The 15,850-nt window shown below is 56.9% G+C and overlaps 1 protein-coding gene across 1 annotated transcript; it reads left to right on the plus strand.

Annotated features, from left to right (window-relative positions):
• The first annotated feature begins 2,773 nt into the window (after window positions 1–2,773).
• Window positions 2,774–14,302, plus strand: TBATA (thymus, brain and testes associated). Its single transcript, XM_008696295.2, has 10 exons — window positions 2,774–2,820; window positions 4,099–4,334; window positions 5,927–6,082; window positions 6,438–6,517; window positions 7,705–7,710; window positions 8,007–8,183; window positions 10,314–10,395; window positions 11,199–11,343; window positions 12,908–12,960; window positions 13,947–14,302. The coding sequence occupies exons 1-10, from the start codon at window positions 2,774–2,776 to the stop codon at window positions 14,030–14,032; spliced, it is 1,068 nt and encodes a 355-aa protein (XP_008694517.2). The 3' UTR covers window positions 14,033–14,302.
• The last annotated feature ends 1,548 nt before the right edge of the window (window positions 14,303–15,850 follow it).

The following is a 15,850-nucleotide window of genomic DNA, read 5'->3' on the forward strand; positions in this document are numbered from 1 at the left end:
AGTAGCATGTCCATTTCCGAGATACGATAACTGAAGATCAGAGACATCAGGTAATCTGGGGACACACAGCTCAGACGTAGCAGAACTGGTGTTCAAACTGAGCCTTCTTACCACTCTTCCGTGTCTCTGGCAGCACAGGCGACTTCCCAAGATGGCACAGCTAGGAAGTATCCGAATCAGATTGAAACCCCTGCCCAACTGAAAACCAGGGTCTGCTCAGAGTAGGGCCGGAGGGAGGCTCTGGGTCACTTGGGCAGCCTCCTTCTCTCCAGCTAAGAAAGAGCTGTCTGCAAATCCATCCCCAGAAACAGGATGTGTAGAGACAGAGTCCTCTATGGGGGCATCAGACCCAGTCGGGCTGACAAAGCTGGGACCCAGCTCCCTCAACCTTCTCTGCCAGTTTTTCTCTCTCTGCCTGCCACTTGCTGGCCAAAACCGGCCCCAGACTCTCATTGTCTCCTTTGGCTCCTGCTGAAAATGCCAAGTGCCAGTGGAGAGGGAATTTGCAGGGAACCTGGAGGGGTCAGAGAGCTGGGGGTTGGCGAGGAGAGGGGTGCTGGGGAGTGGTTCTGGAGTTGTGGGGAAGGGGTAGCCTAGCAACCACTGCCTCACGTGGTCACAAAGCCGACAGGCTTGCCCACAGAGCCAGCCAGCCTTCCTGTTGCTGTGTCCTCTTGCTTCTTTCTGCCCAGGTAGCAGGGGCTTGTCATACACAGACTGTAACAGGCACTTGCCTCGGTGAGTCCATGCACCTCTCCCGGGATGGAAAAGGACACTGGAGCCAGACGGGGCCAGGGGAGGGCCTCTGAAGGCCGAGATGGGGAAAGGGAAGTTCTGTCTCAGGATTGGTGTGAGCGTTCAGACCCCTTGTGTCCATCTGGTTGGGGGCCAGGCAGAGAGGGAAGTGAGGACGGAGTCAGACACAGTGGGTCCCAGCCTGTCCCGCTCTGGAAAAGACAGGTCTGGCTCAGTTCCCGTTGACCCCTACCACAGCTGTGGGTTGTGACCCATTTGTGGCTTATGAAATCAATTTAACGGGTCACATCTAACATTTACAAAGTGAAAACAAAAAGTAGGATGAAAATAGCGCCGTGCATCCTATGTGGCAAGGGTACGGATTGCTTTAGGATGTTCTCGCTTCAGTTTCACACACACAGAAGTGTGTGCACACACGTGCGTGAATCATGATCTAGGAAGGAGTGTCTTAGTATGATCACAGTCAAAAGCATTTGAAAGTCTTTGTTCTAACAAGTACTTTTTCCTGTAGGCAGATGGGTTTGGGCTTCCAAATGGCCTGTCCTCAAGCCTGCGGCATGTGAGTGCTCTAGACCCGGCCCCCGGCATCAAGGATGTCCAGAGCTTCCTTCAAAGGAAGTTCTGCCAACTGTTTTTCTCTTTAGAGAAGAGATCAGGAGACTTCAAGTCAGGATGTCTGAGTCCTGGCTTCATGACCTCAAGGCTCCCCTTCCCCGATCTCAAGCGGTGCTTGAGTGGCTGGCCCTGTGGATTTCTGGGGTCCTTTGCAGATTTTGTGACTGAGAGTTCATTTTCAGAATGCACTGACTTCCTGTCCCAACCCCACCCTTGGGACCTGCAGCTCCTGCACTTTGGAGAGATATAGACAGATCCATAGATCTATATATGTACGTGTATGTGTACTTGTATGTGTACATGTATGTGTATATGTATGTGTGTAGGTATATGTGTACGTGTGTGTATGTGTATATACGTGAATGTGTATATGTGCATGTGTGTATATGTACATGTGTGTACATGTATGTGTGTACATGTATGTACATATGTATGTGTATATGTACACGTATGTGGGTGTATATGTATGTATGTGTGCATATGTACGTGTGTGTATATGTACACATGTGTGGGGGTGTGTGCGTATATGTACATGTGTGTATATGTACATGTGTGTGCATATGTACATGTATCTGTATGTGTGTGTACACATGTGTAGGTGTGTGTGTGTGTGTGTATGTATATCTATATATCTACAGCTATATTCAGGTCTGTAGATTTAGACCAATCACAATTCTTGACTTTGACACCTGTCGTCTTTCATTCACTCCGCTGAATTAGTTTATTTCTTTTTGTAATGAGCACCAGCAAATGCACCTCTCAAACCAAGAACTAGAATACCACCACTAACCCATCTCACCTGCTCCCCTCCCATCGGATCCCCCCTCCCTGATTTCCCTCAGAAGTAACTGCTGAATTTTGTGTTTAGCATTTTCTTGCTTTCCCCCCCTTATTTGATCACATCTATGATAATTTGGCTTGCCTTTGAACTTTACTTTTAAAAAGGAATCTCAGGCTACATGGTCTTCTGGGACTTGCTTTCCTTGACCTCACACTGTGTCTGTGAGATTCGTCCTTGTTGGTCTGCGTAGCCGTGGTTCATTTCCATCACAATATGGCACTCAGTTGGCCACATGTAGCACAGCTCATTTACCCATTCTTCCCGCCGTTGGACACTGGGGATGTCGCCAGGTGTGGGCTAATTTGAACAATGTTAGTCTGAATATTCTTACCAACAGCCTCAGGGGTACAACTGCAAGAGCTGCTCTTGGGTGTCTGTCGGGGAGAGGAACCGCTGAGCGCGATCGCATGCAAATGTTCCATTTTACAAGACAGTGCCAATTTTTCTCCCCCAAGTGTCTGCTGTAGCTTACACTCCCACCGCCAGTGTATGAGATTTCCTGCGATCCATCTTCAACGCTAGTGTTAGGTGCACTGGCCTTCATTCTGTTAGGAAGTCTAAATGGCTACGGAGGTGAAGAGCCAGTTGGCTGAACCCCCACTCATGAGGTAAGACCCCTCGTGTGCCCCCCGCTGCTGGCCGGGGGGGGCAGAGCAGGGTGGGAGACAAAGGTGGGCCTGGGGGAACCCAACAGCCCTCAGCCAGGCCCCCCAGTGGGTTCTCGGGACTGAGAGCCCAGATCACAAACTGGGTCCCTCCCTGGAGGAAGAGGACATGGTGGCAAGGGGCAGAAGCCCCTAGGGCTAGCATTCCTGGGCTTTTTAAGGGGTGACTTCCTCTGGCAGTTGGGGTAGGGGAGGCCAGGTAACTGCAACTTTCAGAGAAGGTTTGCTTTATTTCTTTAAGTCCCAGATCCCTTAGAGGCCAATGGAGGACGGCACAGAAAACTCGGGGGCCTGGTCAGCGCAATCCTCAGAGGGCCCCGGGGCAGAGCACCTTGCTTAGCATATCCAGAGTGCACCTCTTCTCCAGGGGGCCTCCCTTCAGCCAGGGCCAGCAGGAGAAGGGAGTGCAGACAGCGCGCAGGCAGGTGGTCCCCCCAGGCCCCAGGCGGAGATCACCCCACCTTTCGATCCTTGCCGGACTGACCTCGAGCTCCTCCTCCAGAGGCAGGGCCCGGCATCCTCAGGAGAGGGCAGGGGTGCAGGGCGGAGCACAGAACACCCAAGAAGCTTGTCTCCAGCGCAGCCGAGCAAGGGCTTGACGCGTCCCTGCAGCGTTGCAACTCTGAATGCTGCCCCATCAGCTCGGCATCTCCCGGGAGGGGCCCCCACGGGAAAAGGACATGCTGGTGCTGTCTGGCCTCCGTGCTCCAGCTTTGGCCTCTGGACGCTGAGTCTGGGCCAAGACTGCCTGGGGGGCACGGGGGCCAGGGGGACCGCCTACAGCTGGCTTCTCCTGGGCTGCCAACAGTCGGCTTGGGGAGAGGCCCTTGCTGTGTCTGTCTGTGTACATAAGGTACCCTTGCTGCAACCCAGGTATTTGGATGAGTCGGTGGGTCTATGGCTTCCTTTTTCTGGCTCAAGAGAGGGTTTCTAGGAGAAAACGGAGGTCTTGGGAGATTCTGTCGGAGTTCTCTCAAATAGATCCTAGCTCTCTGCTAAGGCATCTTAGGAAGGCAGAAGGCTCCCTGGGACTGGATTGTACCAGTTGGGAGAGGACCCCAGGGGAGGCCCAGCTTTGGGTGCCATGGGGGGTGGGAGTGAAATCCTGGAAACCGATTTCAGAGTCTCGGGAATAGACTCCAGATAAAGCAGCGAGCTCGGAGCCTGGTGGGCAGTGCTGCCAGGAGGCTCCATTAGCTTCTCCTTGACCTTCTCCTTCAGTCCAAGGGCTGAGCTGAAGCCTGAAAAGAAGTCAGGGCACAGGCCAAGGAGCCACGGGGACGGCGGGCCACAGAAAGAACTGATGATCCCAGGGATCGTGGATTTCCAGCTGATCCAAACAGCACTGAGGACCCCCAAGCCCCAAACCCCTGGGACCTACCGCTTTGGCCGCCTCAGCCACCACTCCTTCTTCTCCCGACACCACCCTCACCCACAACGTGTGACCCACATCCGAGGTAGGTCCGGGGTAGGTAGGGGCCCTGCTGGAGGTGGTGGGGCCACCTTGAAAACTGGAAAGGAAGGACCCAGCCCCTGTTTCCAGGCTGAGACCCAGAGAGGAGGGGGTTTGGTCAGGGTCAGAGAGCTGCTTGGCCACTTGCAAGCACTTGGTCAAGCGAAGACTTGACCTGGGGGATCAGGCTCCGAGGCAGACTGTGTAGCCCTAGACGATGTCCCCCATTGCCGATCCTCCCATTTTACAAATCAGAGAAAGGGATGAATGTTCTGCCCCAGAACTATACTCTGTTCTCGAATTCGGGCCAATTCATCCACTTCGCCATCCATCCATTAAATATCTATTGAGTGTGAACTACGGGTCAGGCACGTTTTTAGGCACTAGAGATATGACAGTGAGTAAGACAGACCCTGGCCTCATGGGGCTGACTCTGGTGGGAAAGGATAGGAAATAGATAAGGTGTCAGAGTGTGGGAAGTGCCAAGGTTCTAGAGGGGAGGAGACCTCATCAACAGCATGGGATTTGCGCAAAGAACTAAAGGAGAGAAGGCATGAACCATGTGGATATTGGGGGAAAGAATGTCTCAGGCAGAGGAAACAGCAAGTACAAAGGCCCTGAGGCATAAAAGCCTAAAGCGAGGCCCAGAGCAGGATGGAAGGGGGTTGGGAATTTGGTGGGGACCTGGGAGATGTGAGACTCCACATACCTTTCAGGCTTTGAGGGTAGAAGTGCAGGTAGGCAGCTGGGCCTGGAGTCCAGGCAAGAGATGCCGATGTGGCCACCGTTCGAGAAGGGACGGCACTGGAAGTGGCATGCCTCGACGGGCAAGCCAGGAGCCCGTGTAGATGCAGGAGAGAAGAGCCTGGGTCCTGAGCCCAGGGACCAAGGCTGAGAGGGGAGGAGGCGAGAAGGAAGGAGCAGAGGACGTGAGGAGCATCCTGCGAGTTGGAAGGACCAGGAGAATGAGGGGGCCGAGTGTTTCCAGAAGGACAGAGTGAGCCTCCACGCTAGGTCCTAACCAGGCTGGTCCTTGAAGCTTCACGATGGACAATAAGACACAGTCACACGGACCGTAAGCCACAAGGGTTTTCATGTGCAAGCTGTTTGCCACCTCCTCCAGGCTGCCCTGCAAAGGATGACAGATGGCGAAGAGTTTTATCCAGGGGGTCTGGCTAAATCTTACTCCCTGTGATTTGAGCCCTGGCCCCTCGGGCACAGACTGGCTTAATGCCCTGTCCCCATGTCCTTCTCTTTAATCTGCCTGCCTCTCTGTGTTCACACCTGCAGTTCCTTGTCCTGTCCTAGAATATCAGAAGGACCCCAGGGCTAGGGTCCCAGGAAGGCTGGGTTCCTCTCTCACCTCCACCTAACTCACTGGGTGACCCTGAGCACAGCCTGTCACTGTCCATTCCAATGTCCCCGTGGGTAAGGCCTCCATGGCCACAGGGCCTCCTGGCTCCAGTGATCTATGAGCTTGTGGTTACTGGAAGAAGTGGGCTCAGTGCGCTCCCCGCCCACCAGCCTCCTCCCAGCCTCCCGGGGTTACTGGGGTCCACCCGGGCCCTCCTTGCCATGGCCTCTCACCCTTCGCAGATCTCACCGGGAAGCCCGTCTGTGTCGTCAGAGACGAGTTCTCTCTGGCCCCCTTGCCTCAAGCCACACTTTTATCTCGCTGTCTGATGGGGATGCCCACCATCTCTGTCCCCATCGGAGACCCGCAGTCCAATCGGGAGCCCCGGCTTTCTTCTGGTGGGTACTTGGGCAGCAGCCCCTCTCCAGGTGCCTGGGAAGGAAAGAGCTCTTAGGTCGGTGGGGTCCCGTGGGGTCCCCTAAATTTTTCCTCATTTCCTCAGACAGCAGCATCTGCATTCTTCCCACAGCCTTCCCCCAGGTCCTCAGAAATGTGGCCCCACTCAGATCTGAGGTGTTGGAGGAGTAATAGCAATCAGAGAGGACAGGCCTCCCCCTTTCCCTGTAAGATACCAGGCAGAAGGCTGGGGAGGAGAGCAGGCTCTCCCCCCCCCACCACAGCCCTTCCAATGCCGGGTACCACAGGGAGGGCAGGGAGGAGGACCCCAGGCATCAGCTGGCAATGTCTTCCCAGAGGCCTGGAAGAGGGAGTTGAAGGACCTGGCTTCCCGGGTGGCCAACTTCACCAAGGAGAACGAGCTGAGGAGCAAGGAGGTGGGTGCAGAGCAAAGGAGCTGTCTGGGAAGAGATCCGAAGGGTCCATCCCTTTGTAACGAAATCCCTCCCGAGCGGGTTCCCGCTCCTGGGTAGGAGAGCCCGCGTCCATAGACGTGCGGCTCTTGGCACAGGAACGAGGGGCTACGCCACACCGACCTGAAGGGGGAGGCTCGAAGCAAGGGCACAAAGGAGGAGAGAGGTGGCCAGGTGCAGAAATCCAAGAAGGGTTCGGAACAGAGGTGGGATGTTTAGAAGTGGACGGGGAGGTGTTCCTAGTGGAGGCGGGCAGCGCGTAAGCTCAGAAGCTGGGAAATGCAGGACATCCTTAGAGACGGCGGCTGAAGGACAGGGATAAGTGGGCAGCCGTGCGGCACGTGGGGTGGGGGTGGGAGGGTGAGAAGGGGCCCACTTTGAATGTGGGTGAAAAGAAGAGCTTGTTCTTAATTTCCGAACTTACTGTAATGTCGAACGAGTCTCGTAAGGAGTGGAAAACCGCTGAAGGATTTCCGACAGGATGGGGTGAACTTATCTGCTGGTAATCCAGTAAAGACAAGTGGGAGGCAGCTTGGGGGTAGTTGGAATCGCCCTGAGGACAGGTCTGGCTCTTGGGACAGAGTCTGGTTCTGCCCTTGTCCTGGGCAACAGAGTTCTCATTCCTGCTTTGGGGCTAACTCAAGGCAATGCTCAAGGCAACTCAGCTCAGCTCTCTGGGTCTCAGTTTTCTTATCTTTAAAATGGGGAGAAGTATAGGGGCGCCTGGGTGGCTCAGTCAGTTGAGCGTCCGACTCTTGATCCCAGGATTCTGGGATCGAGCCCCATGTCAGGCTCTGCGCTCATTGTGGAGTTTGCTTCTCTCCCTCTCCCTCTGCCACTCTTTGCTCATGCACATGAACTCTCTCACTCTCTCTAAAATAAAAAAATATAGATAGATAAATAAATAAATAGGGAAGAAATATACTACCAGTCTCAACTGGGGTTGTAGCAGTAGGAGGTCCCAAGCCTCATACCCGCAGGCCTGGCTCAGGAGGGTTTCCCAGGGCAAAGAAAGGATGCCAAGCTCTGGGGGACAAACTTGGGGGCAGCTGAGCTGGGAGTTGAGGTAGGCGATGGGGGCCTTGGCCCAGGATACTGCTTTCAAATCTCTGATGGGCACGGGGGTGGGGAGGGCGGGAGGGTCTCCCTAGGAGGAAGTATGAAGACTTCAGAGGACCACCAGGGGCTCAGCAGTCAAGAAGTTCCAGGAGGAAGAACTTTGGCTATAGAGGGGCCCCTGGCTTGGGGAGAGGAGTCTTGAACAGGGTGGAGCTGGCCTCCTTATCCTCCCAGTTCCCTGCAATGTTGTGATGCTGGGATCCCGGGAGGGGAGGGGATGCCCTGGAGGTGTGACTGGGCCTCCTTCTCTTTCCCTCTGCCTTCTTCTTTGAGCCTCTCTCTCTCTCTCAATCTCTCTCTCACTGCCTGGAGTCTCTGGCCACTTTGCTCCCAGCAGGAGGAGGAGCCCCAGCGGGAGCACGGGGCAAAGTACTCGGCCGAGACCGGGAGGCTCATCCCCACTTCCACCCGAGCTACTGGTAGCCGCCACTCCCGCCAGGGCCTGCGGATTTATCCTTCTGGCAAGGACGGAGGAGTCCAGACCGTCGTCCTGCAGGATCAGGAGCTGCTGGTGAGGCCCTGGGAACGCTGGGAGCTCTGGCCCAACAGAGGCCTGGTCTAAGGCCTGAGAACACGGCGGTTGCTGCTCCCAGGCTCACAGCAGTCCCAACCAGGGTGCTTACAAACCGCTTTAAAGTGTGGCCTCTCGAGGCACCTGGGGGACTCCGTCGGTTAAGCGTCCGATTCTTGATTTCAGTTCAGGTCATGATCTCAGGGTCCTGAGATGGAGCCCCACTTCAGGCTCCACGCTGGGGAGGAGCCTACTTGGGATTCTCTCTCTCTTCCTCTCCCTCTGCCCCTCCCCCTGCCTCTCTCTCTTACTAAAAAAAAAAAAAGGAAAGAAAGGCAGTGTGGCCTCTCCCAGGGGATACTTGTACCTGAGACCGGGAGCCTCAAAAAGTCCTGGTCTGGGAGTCAAGCACCTGGTCCAATGCCCTGTTGCCTCCAGTTTCTGTGAGAGGGTTTCCCTCTCTTTGAAGGCCTTCCCCACTCGGGGCTTTAGTTCCATGACCCACCCAAGCTGAGAGCAAGAACGTGTTGTCGCGAAGGGCTCTTTCAGCTGTGACGAGTTCAGGAAGGGAGCTGGATTGGCGGAGTGACAGGAGAGGAAGGTCCTGCCTAGTGGGTCCCCGAACCACTCCCTGCAATGCTGCAGTCTGCCGCCAGCCAGGCCAGTCCCAGCCCGGTGTCCCCACACTCGGAGGGGTTTGGTGTCTGTCACAGTGACACACAGGCCCACCTCCTCCCTGTGCAAGTTGCCCCATCAAGGCCTGAGATGAGTCCGTGACCGATGCCGGTGGACTAAGGCTATCTCATGGTCCCTTTTAAAGTGCATACATGTTCTCCAGGAGAGGTTAGACACCCTCCCTGTGACCAGCACTTTCAAGGCTGCAGTCCCTGTGGAGACTGACAACAGTCCAGTGAAGGGGATAAAGCAGACAGGGCATGGCATCCCCATTCCACAGATAGGGAGGCTAAAGCCCTGCCAGGTGACATTCTGTGGCCCAGGTCCCCAGAGAGGGAGCAGCATAGCCAGGACTAGAATAGTACTTTCTCCACCATAGGGCGGCCTCACCTTGCCTGGAATTAGGTTCTCGGGTCCTGTAGGGAGGGGGCCCAGGGCAGGTAAGTTGGACACGGAGAACGGAGACGGGCCCAGGGGCAGACCCAGGATGGGGGTCATTGCAACAGGGGGTTATCTGGGGCTGAGGGGGCACCTTAGCAGGCAGAGGCCTGGGAGGAGTCTCAGCCCGGTTCCCACTCTGCTAAAGGGACTGACAGGTCCCTTCAGGTCCTGGGAAGACCGACTGCCAAGCACTGAGCAGACCCCACTTTCCTAGGACTCCAGGGGCTCCGCCTCCTACTGCAGGCCCCAACTCCGGCCAACTGTAGCCACAGCCGCCATCAGCAGCCCCGCCTAGGGAGCCCACATAGCCCATCCGACACAGAGCTGGATCTCCCCCCGATGACACTTGCCCGGAGAACACAGGGGGAAGAGGGCGCGAACGTGGCCGAGATGCCCGGGGCTGAGGATGCGGCTGAGAGCCAAGTGTACCCACTGCTCGGCGAGACGGAGCCCCAGGCTGGGCAGTCTGCGGGATCAGCCAGCCCTGACCCTCAGCCCACCCACTGGGGTCACCCCACCTCTCTGCTAGCGTCTCCCGACCCTGGGAGCTCCAGGGTGGGGAGGCGTGTGTGGTTCCTGAAATCCCCACGCCAAGGACCCAGGGATCCGGGACTCGGTGCGTCTCTGAGCGGCTGACCGGCCGGCTCCCACTCTGCCTTCCCAGTGAGGGACTTTGGGGTACCATCAGCCCATGCAGGGTTCAGGGGGGGAGGGGTCCACAGATGTGACTCAGAAGCTTCATTCTGCTGCACTCTCCCTACTGGGGGTCTTCTTCCTCTTTCAAGGCCTCTGATCCCTCCTTGGTCCAGTGAGACCAGTAAGACTCTTCCTCCAGGACTGGTGGGAGAGAAAGTGCTCTGTAAAGTGTGAAGTCATGGGGCAGGGGCCATGGCGGGGACCAGTTTAGCCAAGCGTGTGGCTCTGGGAGCCCACGTTGTGGGAGAGGGGCCTGTGCTGCTGGCTGGGACATGCCATCTGGACACGCTGACCCAGGGCCTGTTGTCCTGCCAGCAGATCCTGGAGCTGCTTTGTCAGATCCTGCAGACAGACTCCTTGAGCGCCATCCAGTTCTGGCTCCTGCATGCTCCCCCAAAGGGTGAGGACGTCATGCCCAGCGCTTTCTCGGACTGGAAGCTGTGGAGGGCCTTGTTCTCTGGACGTCACTCAGCTCCCACCAGGGCCTTCCCCCTGGGCTGCTGCTCCTTTCTGGAGTCCCAAACTAACCTTTCCCGCAGGACTGTGCCCTTGCTCCCTCCTCCCTCTCTCTCAGCAAAGATTTCCACGACGCTGCTCTTTGGAGGGGACTTCGGCCTGACCACCGCCCTTGGCACCGGGGAGGGAGAAGTCCAGAGACGGCTACAGCAGACACGCCCCCTCACCCCCCACTATGGGAAACAGGCACACACAGACACAGCATGTGCACAGGGACACAGGAATGGACGCACACGCACACACTGGGATGGTGGACAGAAGGTGTAGCTAAGTGGGGGGGTGAGGAGTGCTGACTGACGTGTGCTGGAGAGAGTGGGGGAGGGGAGGCAGGGGGAGGGCAGGAGGCAGGTCCCGAGGGGGCTTTCCAGAGAGAGCTCTGAGGCATAGCTGCTGGGTGGGCCTGAGGGGGCCAAGAACAAGGTACCTGCATGTGATCATGTGCTGAGAGAAAGGTGGGGAAAGGCTGGGCGCTCTGCACACACACGGGCCGGGACAAAAGAGCACCCACCCCCCCCCACCCCCCCGCCAAAAGGGGACCTGGAGGCAGAATGTGAGATGGTTAGAGAGAGTTGCCCTGGGCCAGGGTTGGGCAGAAGAGCTGGAGGTCCTGCTTCCAGCCTGTCCCTTGTGGGGACAGGACAGGGTGGGTCTTGCCCCTGAGGACCACGCCCCTGGCTGTGCTTACAGAGAAAGACCTGGCACTGGGGCTTCTGCAGACAGCAGTGGCTCAGCTCCTTCCGCAGCCCCTAGACTCTATACCGATGGAAAAACTTCTCGATCAGCTCCAGGAAGTCCAAGACCCATCTCAAGAGAGGCAACAGCCGCCCTACAGGTAAGCTTCACACCCTTCACCTGCCCCTCTGTTCCCAGGGCTGTTCCCTCACCTTCAGCCACCTGTCCTCCCAGGGGAGGCCGGGGTGGTCTGGAAAAGGGATCCGGGCACTGGCCACAGCCTGGGCTCACTGAGCCTGTGCTGGAGGAGGCGGCAGCACAGCCCCTCCCCGGGGACCCTCCAGGTCAGCCCATGCTGCGTGAAGGTTCCCCTGCCAGCCCAGACTTTGGCCGCTGGCTCTGGGGGATGTCCAAGGGGTGACCTGTGTCAGCTGTAGCAAGACAGGGCTGGAGAAGCCACATCGAGCCCTCCAGCTCTCGGTCTTTAGGAAGACAAGTAGAGAAGGAAAGCTAACAGGCGAGCAGAAGTACCTTAATGGCAGTGCTAAGTGCCTCGCATGGCCACAGGACACGGGGAAAGGGAAGATTAGGGAAGTCCTCGCAAGGCAGGGGAGTAGGGCCAGGGGTTAGCCATGGACCTGGCAATAGTGCACGCCCACGGTGCTGCCTGACACCAGCAGACGGCGCACATATCTGCAGTCCACACAACCTCCCTCGGAAGGAGCGGTACCCCCATTTAACAGATTGGAAAACTCGGGCTCAGCAACAGTTGAATGGTGGCCCAAAGTCACCTGGCTGGTCAGCAGCAGAGCTGGGAATCAGCCTTGGGCTAGTCTAACTTCCCAGCCCAGCAGTACGCAGATTTGCGAGAGACCTTGTGAAAAATGCAGATTCCTGGAGATTCTAACGCAGCAGGTTGGAGATGAACCAGGGGATGCGTCATTTTGACAATGTCCCGAGATTTTCCAGCAGAGCTTGGGGAACACTGCTGGGATAGGTAGGATTTGAAGGAGCCAATGAGAGGGTGGGGACAGTCAGGAAGAGAAGGCAGGAATGTGTTTCCTCTAGGGAATGTTAAATTTGGGGTTGGTTGCAGCTTGGTGAGAAGGGAGCAGGTGCTTGGGCTCATTTAGGTTTGTCGAGGGCCTAGGTTCTCGCTCTGGCCCTGAACTGGGTTCTCTTTTCCGTTCTGCGAGGCCAGGGAAGGCACAGGAAGAAGGTAGGCTTGACTGTGACCTCGGCAAGCCACTACCCATCTGGGGGCCTCAGTTGTGCCTCTCCAAGCCCCTCTCCCAGAGTCGTAGGGAGGACAAGTACATTGAGTGTGTAAACAGGCTTGCTTCGATGCAAAGCTCAAGTCCTCCATTAGGGTAGCAGGGGCTCCGGTTTCTCCCCTCACAAGGGAAGGCTTCCTCTCTGCCAGGAAGTGGGAGCCAAGCGCGGGCAGGGATGGGCTGCATGGGCTGGAGCGGGGGCCTCCCTTACCACTCCTGGGGCCGGAGGGCCTTGCTTCCTTGTGGCCACAGCAGGCAATGGAGTCACAGTGGTCTCTCGGGCTCCTGCTAGGGTGGTTCCTGGCAGGGGAACAGACGCTTTGGGGCTCTCCAGGAGGGGTGGCTCCTGTGTCTCCCCGGAGCACTTCCCTCCCCGCCCCACCCCCCCTGCCGCTCTGCCTTAGCGGCTCGGGCCTCACCTTCCCAGCCTTGTCTTTGTGTCCATTACAGCCAATCCCCGAAGAAGACGAAGACACCGCCCCTACCCAAAGGCGACAAACCAGGTAGGATTCCAGACAGCAGATCATCCTGGGGGCTCCCCGAGGCCCACCCTGGCTGTATGCCTCGGGGGACTCAAGGACGCTGCAGATGAGTCCCTGTCCGAGGAAGCTGCCCGTTCCACTCATTCATTTATTCACTCGCTCAGTCGACAGAGACTTCCTTAGCAGCTGTGAGCTAGGTTCTGGGGAAGAGTCCAGACACGTTCCGGCTGCTCTGGAGACTTCATCCCCGGGAGGAGGAGGGCAGACAACCACTAAAAACATCTGAGGGGGTTAGGTTCCATAAGGAAAAGAGAGCAGGTTAAAGTGAGGGACAGTAAGAAGGACTGGCAGGGTGGGGAGAGGGCTCCTTGAGCTGAACGAGAGGCAAGATCCAGCCCGATGTGGGTCTAGGGAGCACCCAGAGGGAGGGCTCTCGCCAGCCCGGTGTGTGAGTGAAAGCACACACAGGCCAGGGGGGCCGGGGCCTCGTGGGTCAGGACAGAGGTAAGAAATGAGATGGGATAGGTGGGCAGGACTGGCCTGTGGTCCCATGCAGAGGGTGTGGGGGTGCACTAGAACCTTATGAGCAGGGCCTGGTGGGACCCCTCTGGCTGCAGAATAGAGAATGGACTGTCGGGGGCCAGAGGGGATGGCGGGGGGGACCAGGGAGGAAGCTGCTGCTGCATCCTGGTGTCTTTGGCCAGGGCAGGGGCAGCAAAGACAACAGCTCCCCGCCGTGAATAGCAAGGGGGTGAGTGTCTGGCATGGAGTAGGCACTCCCTAGGTATTTGTTGTCTGGATGTAGAAAGAAGAGGTGGAGGTGAAGCTCAGAGAAGGGGGTCAGCTCCTCCCGGTCACCAGCAGAGCCCAGAGCAGAAGCTGGGCTTAACCCACATGTGCCTGGGGCCTTGCGGGGAGAAGAGGTCCACCTAGGTCTCCCGAGGAGCTCCCAGCTAGGGGCCTGGCCCTCCCCGCCCTCTCCTGACTGAGGTCTTCCCTTCTCCCAGAGTATATCGGGAGAGCACAAGTTCTTCGGATGCACTCAAGCCAGAACGCAGAAGAGAGAACCTCAAAGCCAAAGGCGGAATGCTGAGTCCGGGTCCCTCCGCCCGCCTCGCTCAGGAGCCGCCCGCATCTTTGAGGCTGTTCTCAGCCCCACCAGCTCAACAGCAACACCAACTTTCCTACCACACGGAGCCCATTAAAAGGCTGCCTTCCCTTTAGGAGGACAATTCCACTCTACTCTCTGTAGGTCTGTGCTTGGGGGTCGTTTACTCCAGGAGCGGGGATGGGCGGCACGGAACGGTCCCACTCCCCTGGAGAAAGCCCAAGGGGGAGCACCCACGCAGGGCTTCCCCGGTGGTTCTGCGTTCCTAAGAGCTGACGGGCAGCCCGAGAAAGAGGTTCTGTCCCTCCCGAGCCAAGACACACAGGGCGCTGGGTAGGCTAGAGCAGAGGTCAGGAACCCACTGGCCTCCGTAAAGTAACCATGGATACCAACTGTCGAGTTCCCAGCAGCACCATCTTCGATTCTCCCAAGAGCTCTGTGAGGTAGACTGTGACTATCACCACTCCCATTTTACAGATGAGTAAATTGAGGCTCAAACGGTGAAATCACTTGTCCAAAGCCACACAGTAAGCAGCAGAGCCAGGCCCCAAATCCAGCATGTCTGGCTGGGGAACCCCTGCTCTTCTCCGCTGTGCGCTCCTACCTTCCAAGCAGCAACCCTCACCAAAAGTGGCAACTGTAATCTGAAATGCGTAAGCTTTAGCCAAAGGCTGGTTAGCAAGACCAAGGAGGAAAGAGACCTTCCATAAATGGGACCCAGCTGGGGTTTCGCTGTCCTTCACCATCTGGAGAAGATGGCCTTTGATGCTCTGGGAAGTCCAGGGGTTCCTTGAGATTTCGGCAGATGCCCTGGAAAGCCGGGGCGGGGAGAAGTGGGAAGCATTGAGGACCCACAGTGTCCTGGTCACCTGGGCTCTGAGCTCCTGCTTCCACTGAGTCAGGGCCCTGGACCGCGGCTCCTTCCCGTGCTGGCAACATGGGTCCACCTCATAGCAGCTCAGACGGATTCGGTCCCTCTGGGTTTTCTCAAACACCCCATCCACACGAAACCCGTGTGTGCAGCCAGGGGGAGGGGCAGGGTGGGGATTTGCTGTGAATCGAGCCAACAGCTTCACGGCGATGTTAAATCACGTCGTGTTTTTAAATCCCCCCTCCCCCCGCCTGCAACAGCCATGCCCCTTGTTGCCTCGCTGACTCTGACCTCCCCTGCGCTCACCCCTGCCCCTGGTTTGCCCCAGAAAGCCCACATTCCTTGTCTTCTCCTTCTTTCCCATTTTTTTTAGTGTGGTAAAATCCACATAACATAAAATGTACCATTTTAACCATGTTTCAAGCGTACAGCTGGGTGGGAAGTAAGTACACTCACACGTTGTGCCAACATCGCCACCGTCTGTCCACAGAACTCTCTTCATCTTGCAAAACTGACACTCCGTGCCCATTAAGCACGAACGGCATTCCCCCTCCTCCACCACCTAGATATCTGCTTCCAGAATAAATCATACCACCCCCCCGCAACCACCTTTCTACTCTCCGTCCCTATGAACGGGACTGACTGCTCCAGGCGCCCCACATCAGTGGGGCCACAAGGTCGTCTTTCTGTGACTGGTTTAGTTCACTGAGTAGGATGTCCTCAAGGCTCATCCATTTTGTAGCACGTGTAGGAATTTTCTCTCACATTTAATATTTTTTTTCCGACCCACAGTTCGGCTTCCCCCACAAACCCCCGTTCCCAGACTCTCCAGCCCCACGTCGGTCTGTCCAGCCCCATCGAGGGGCTGACCTAGAGGTCTGTTCATAGAATAGGGTCCTTGTGCCTGGCCATTGTAGGTACGACCGTCTCTC

Source organism: Ursus maritimus, unplaced genomic scaffold (assembly GCF_017311325.1).
Source record: "Ursus maritimus isolate PB19 unplaced genomic scaffold, ASM1731132v1 scaffold_7, whole genome shotgun sequence".
Taxonomy (NCBI): Eukaryota; Metazoa; Chordata; class Mammalia; order Carnivora; family Ursidae; genus Ursus; species Ursus maritimus.

Coding starts and splice junctions, on each gene's coding strand:
- TBATA (XM_008696295.2), top strand. CDS start 2,774: ATGGCTACGGAGGTGAAGAGCCAGTTGGCTGAACCCCCACTCATGAG. Junction 6,083..6,437: donor GGAGCCCCGGCTTTCTTCTG/GTGGGTACTTGG, acceptor ATGTCTTCCCAG/AGGCCTGGAAGAGGGAGTTG. Junction 8,184..10,313: donor TGCAGGATCAGGAGCTGCTG/GTGAGGCCCTGG, acceptor TCCTGCCAGCAG/ATCCTGGAGCTGCTTTGTCA.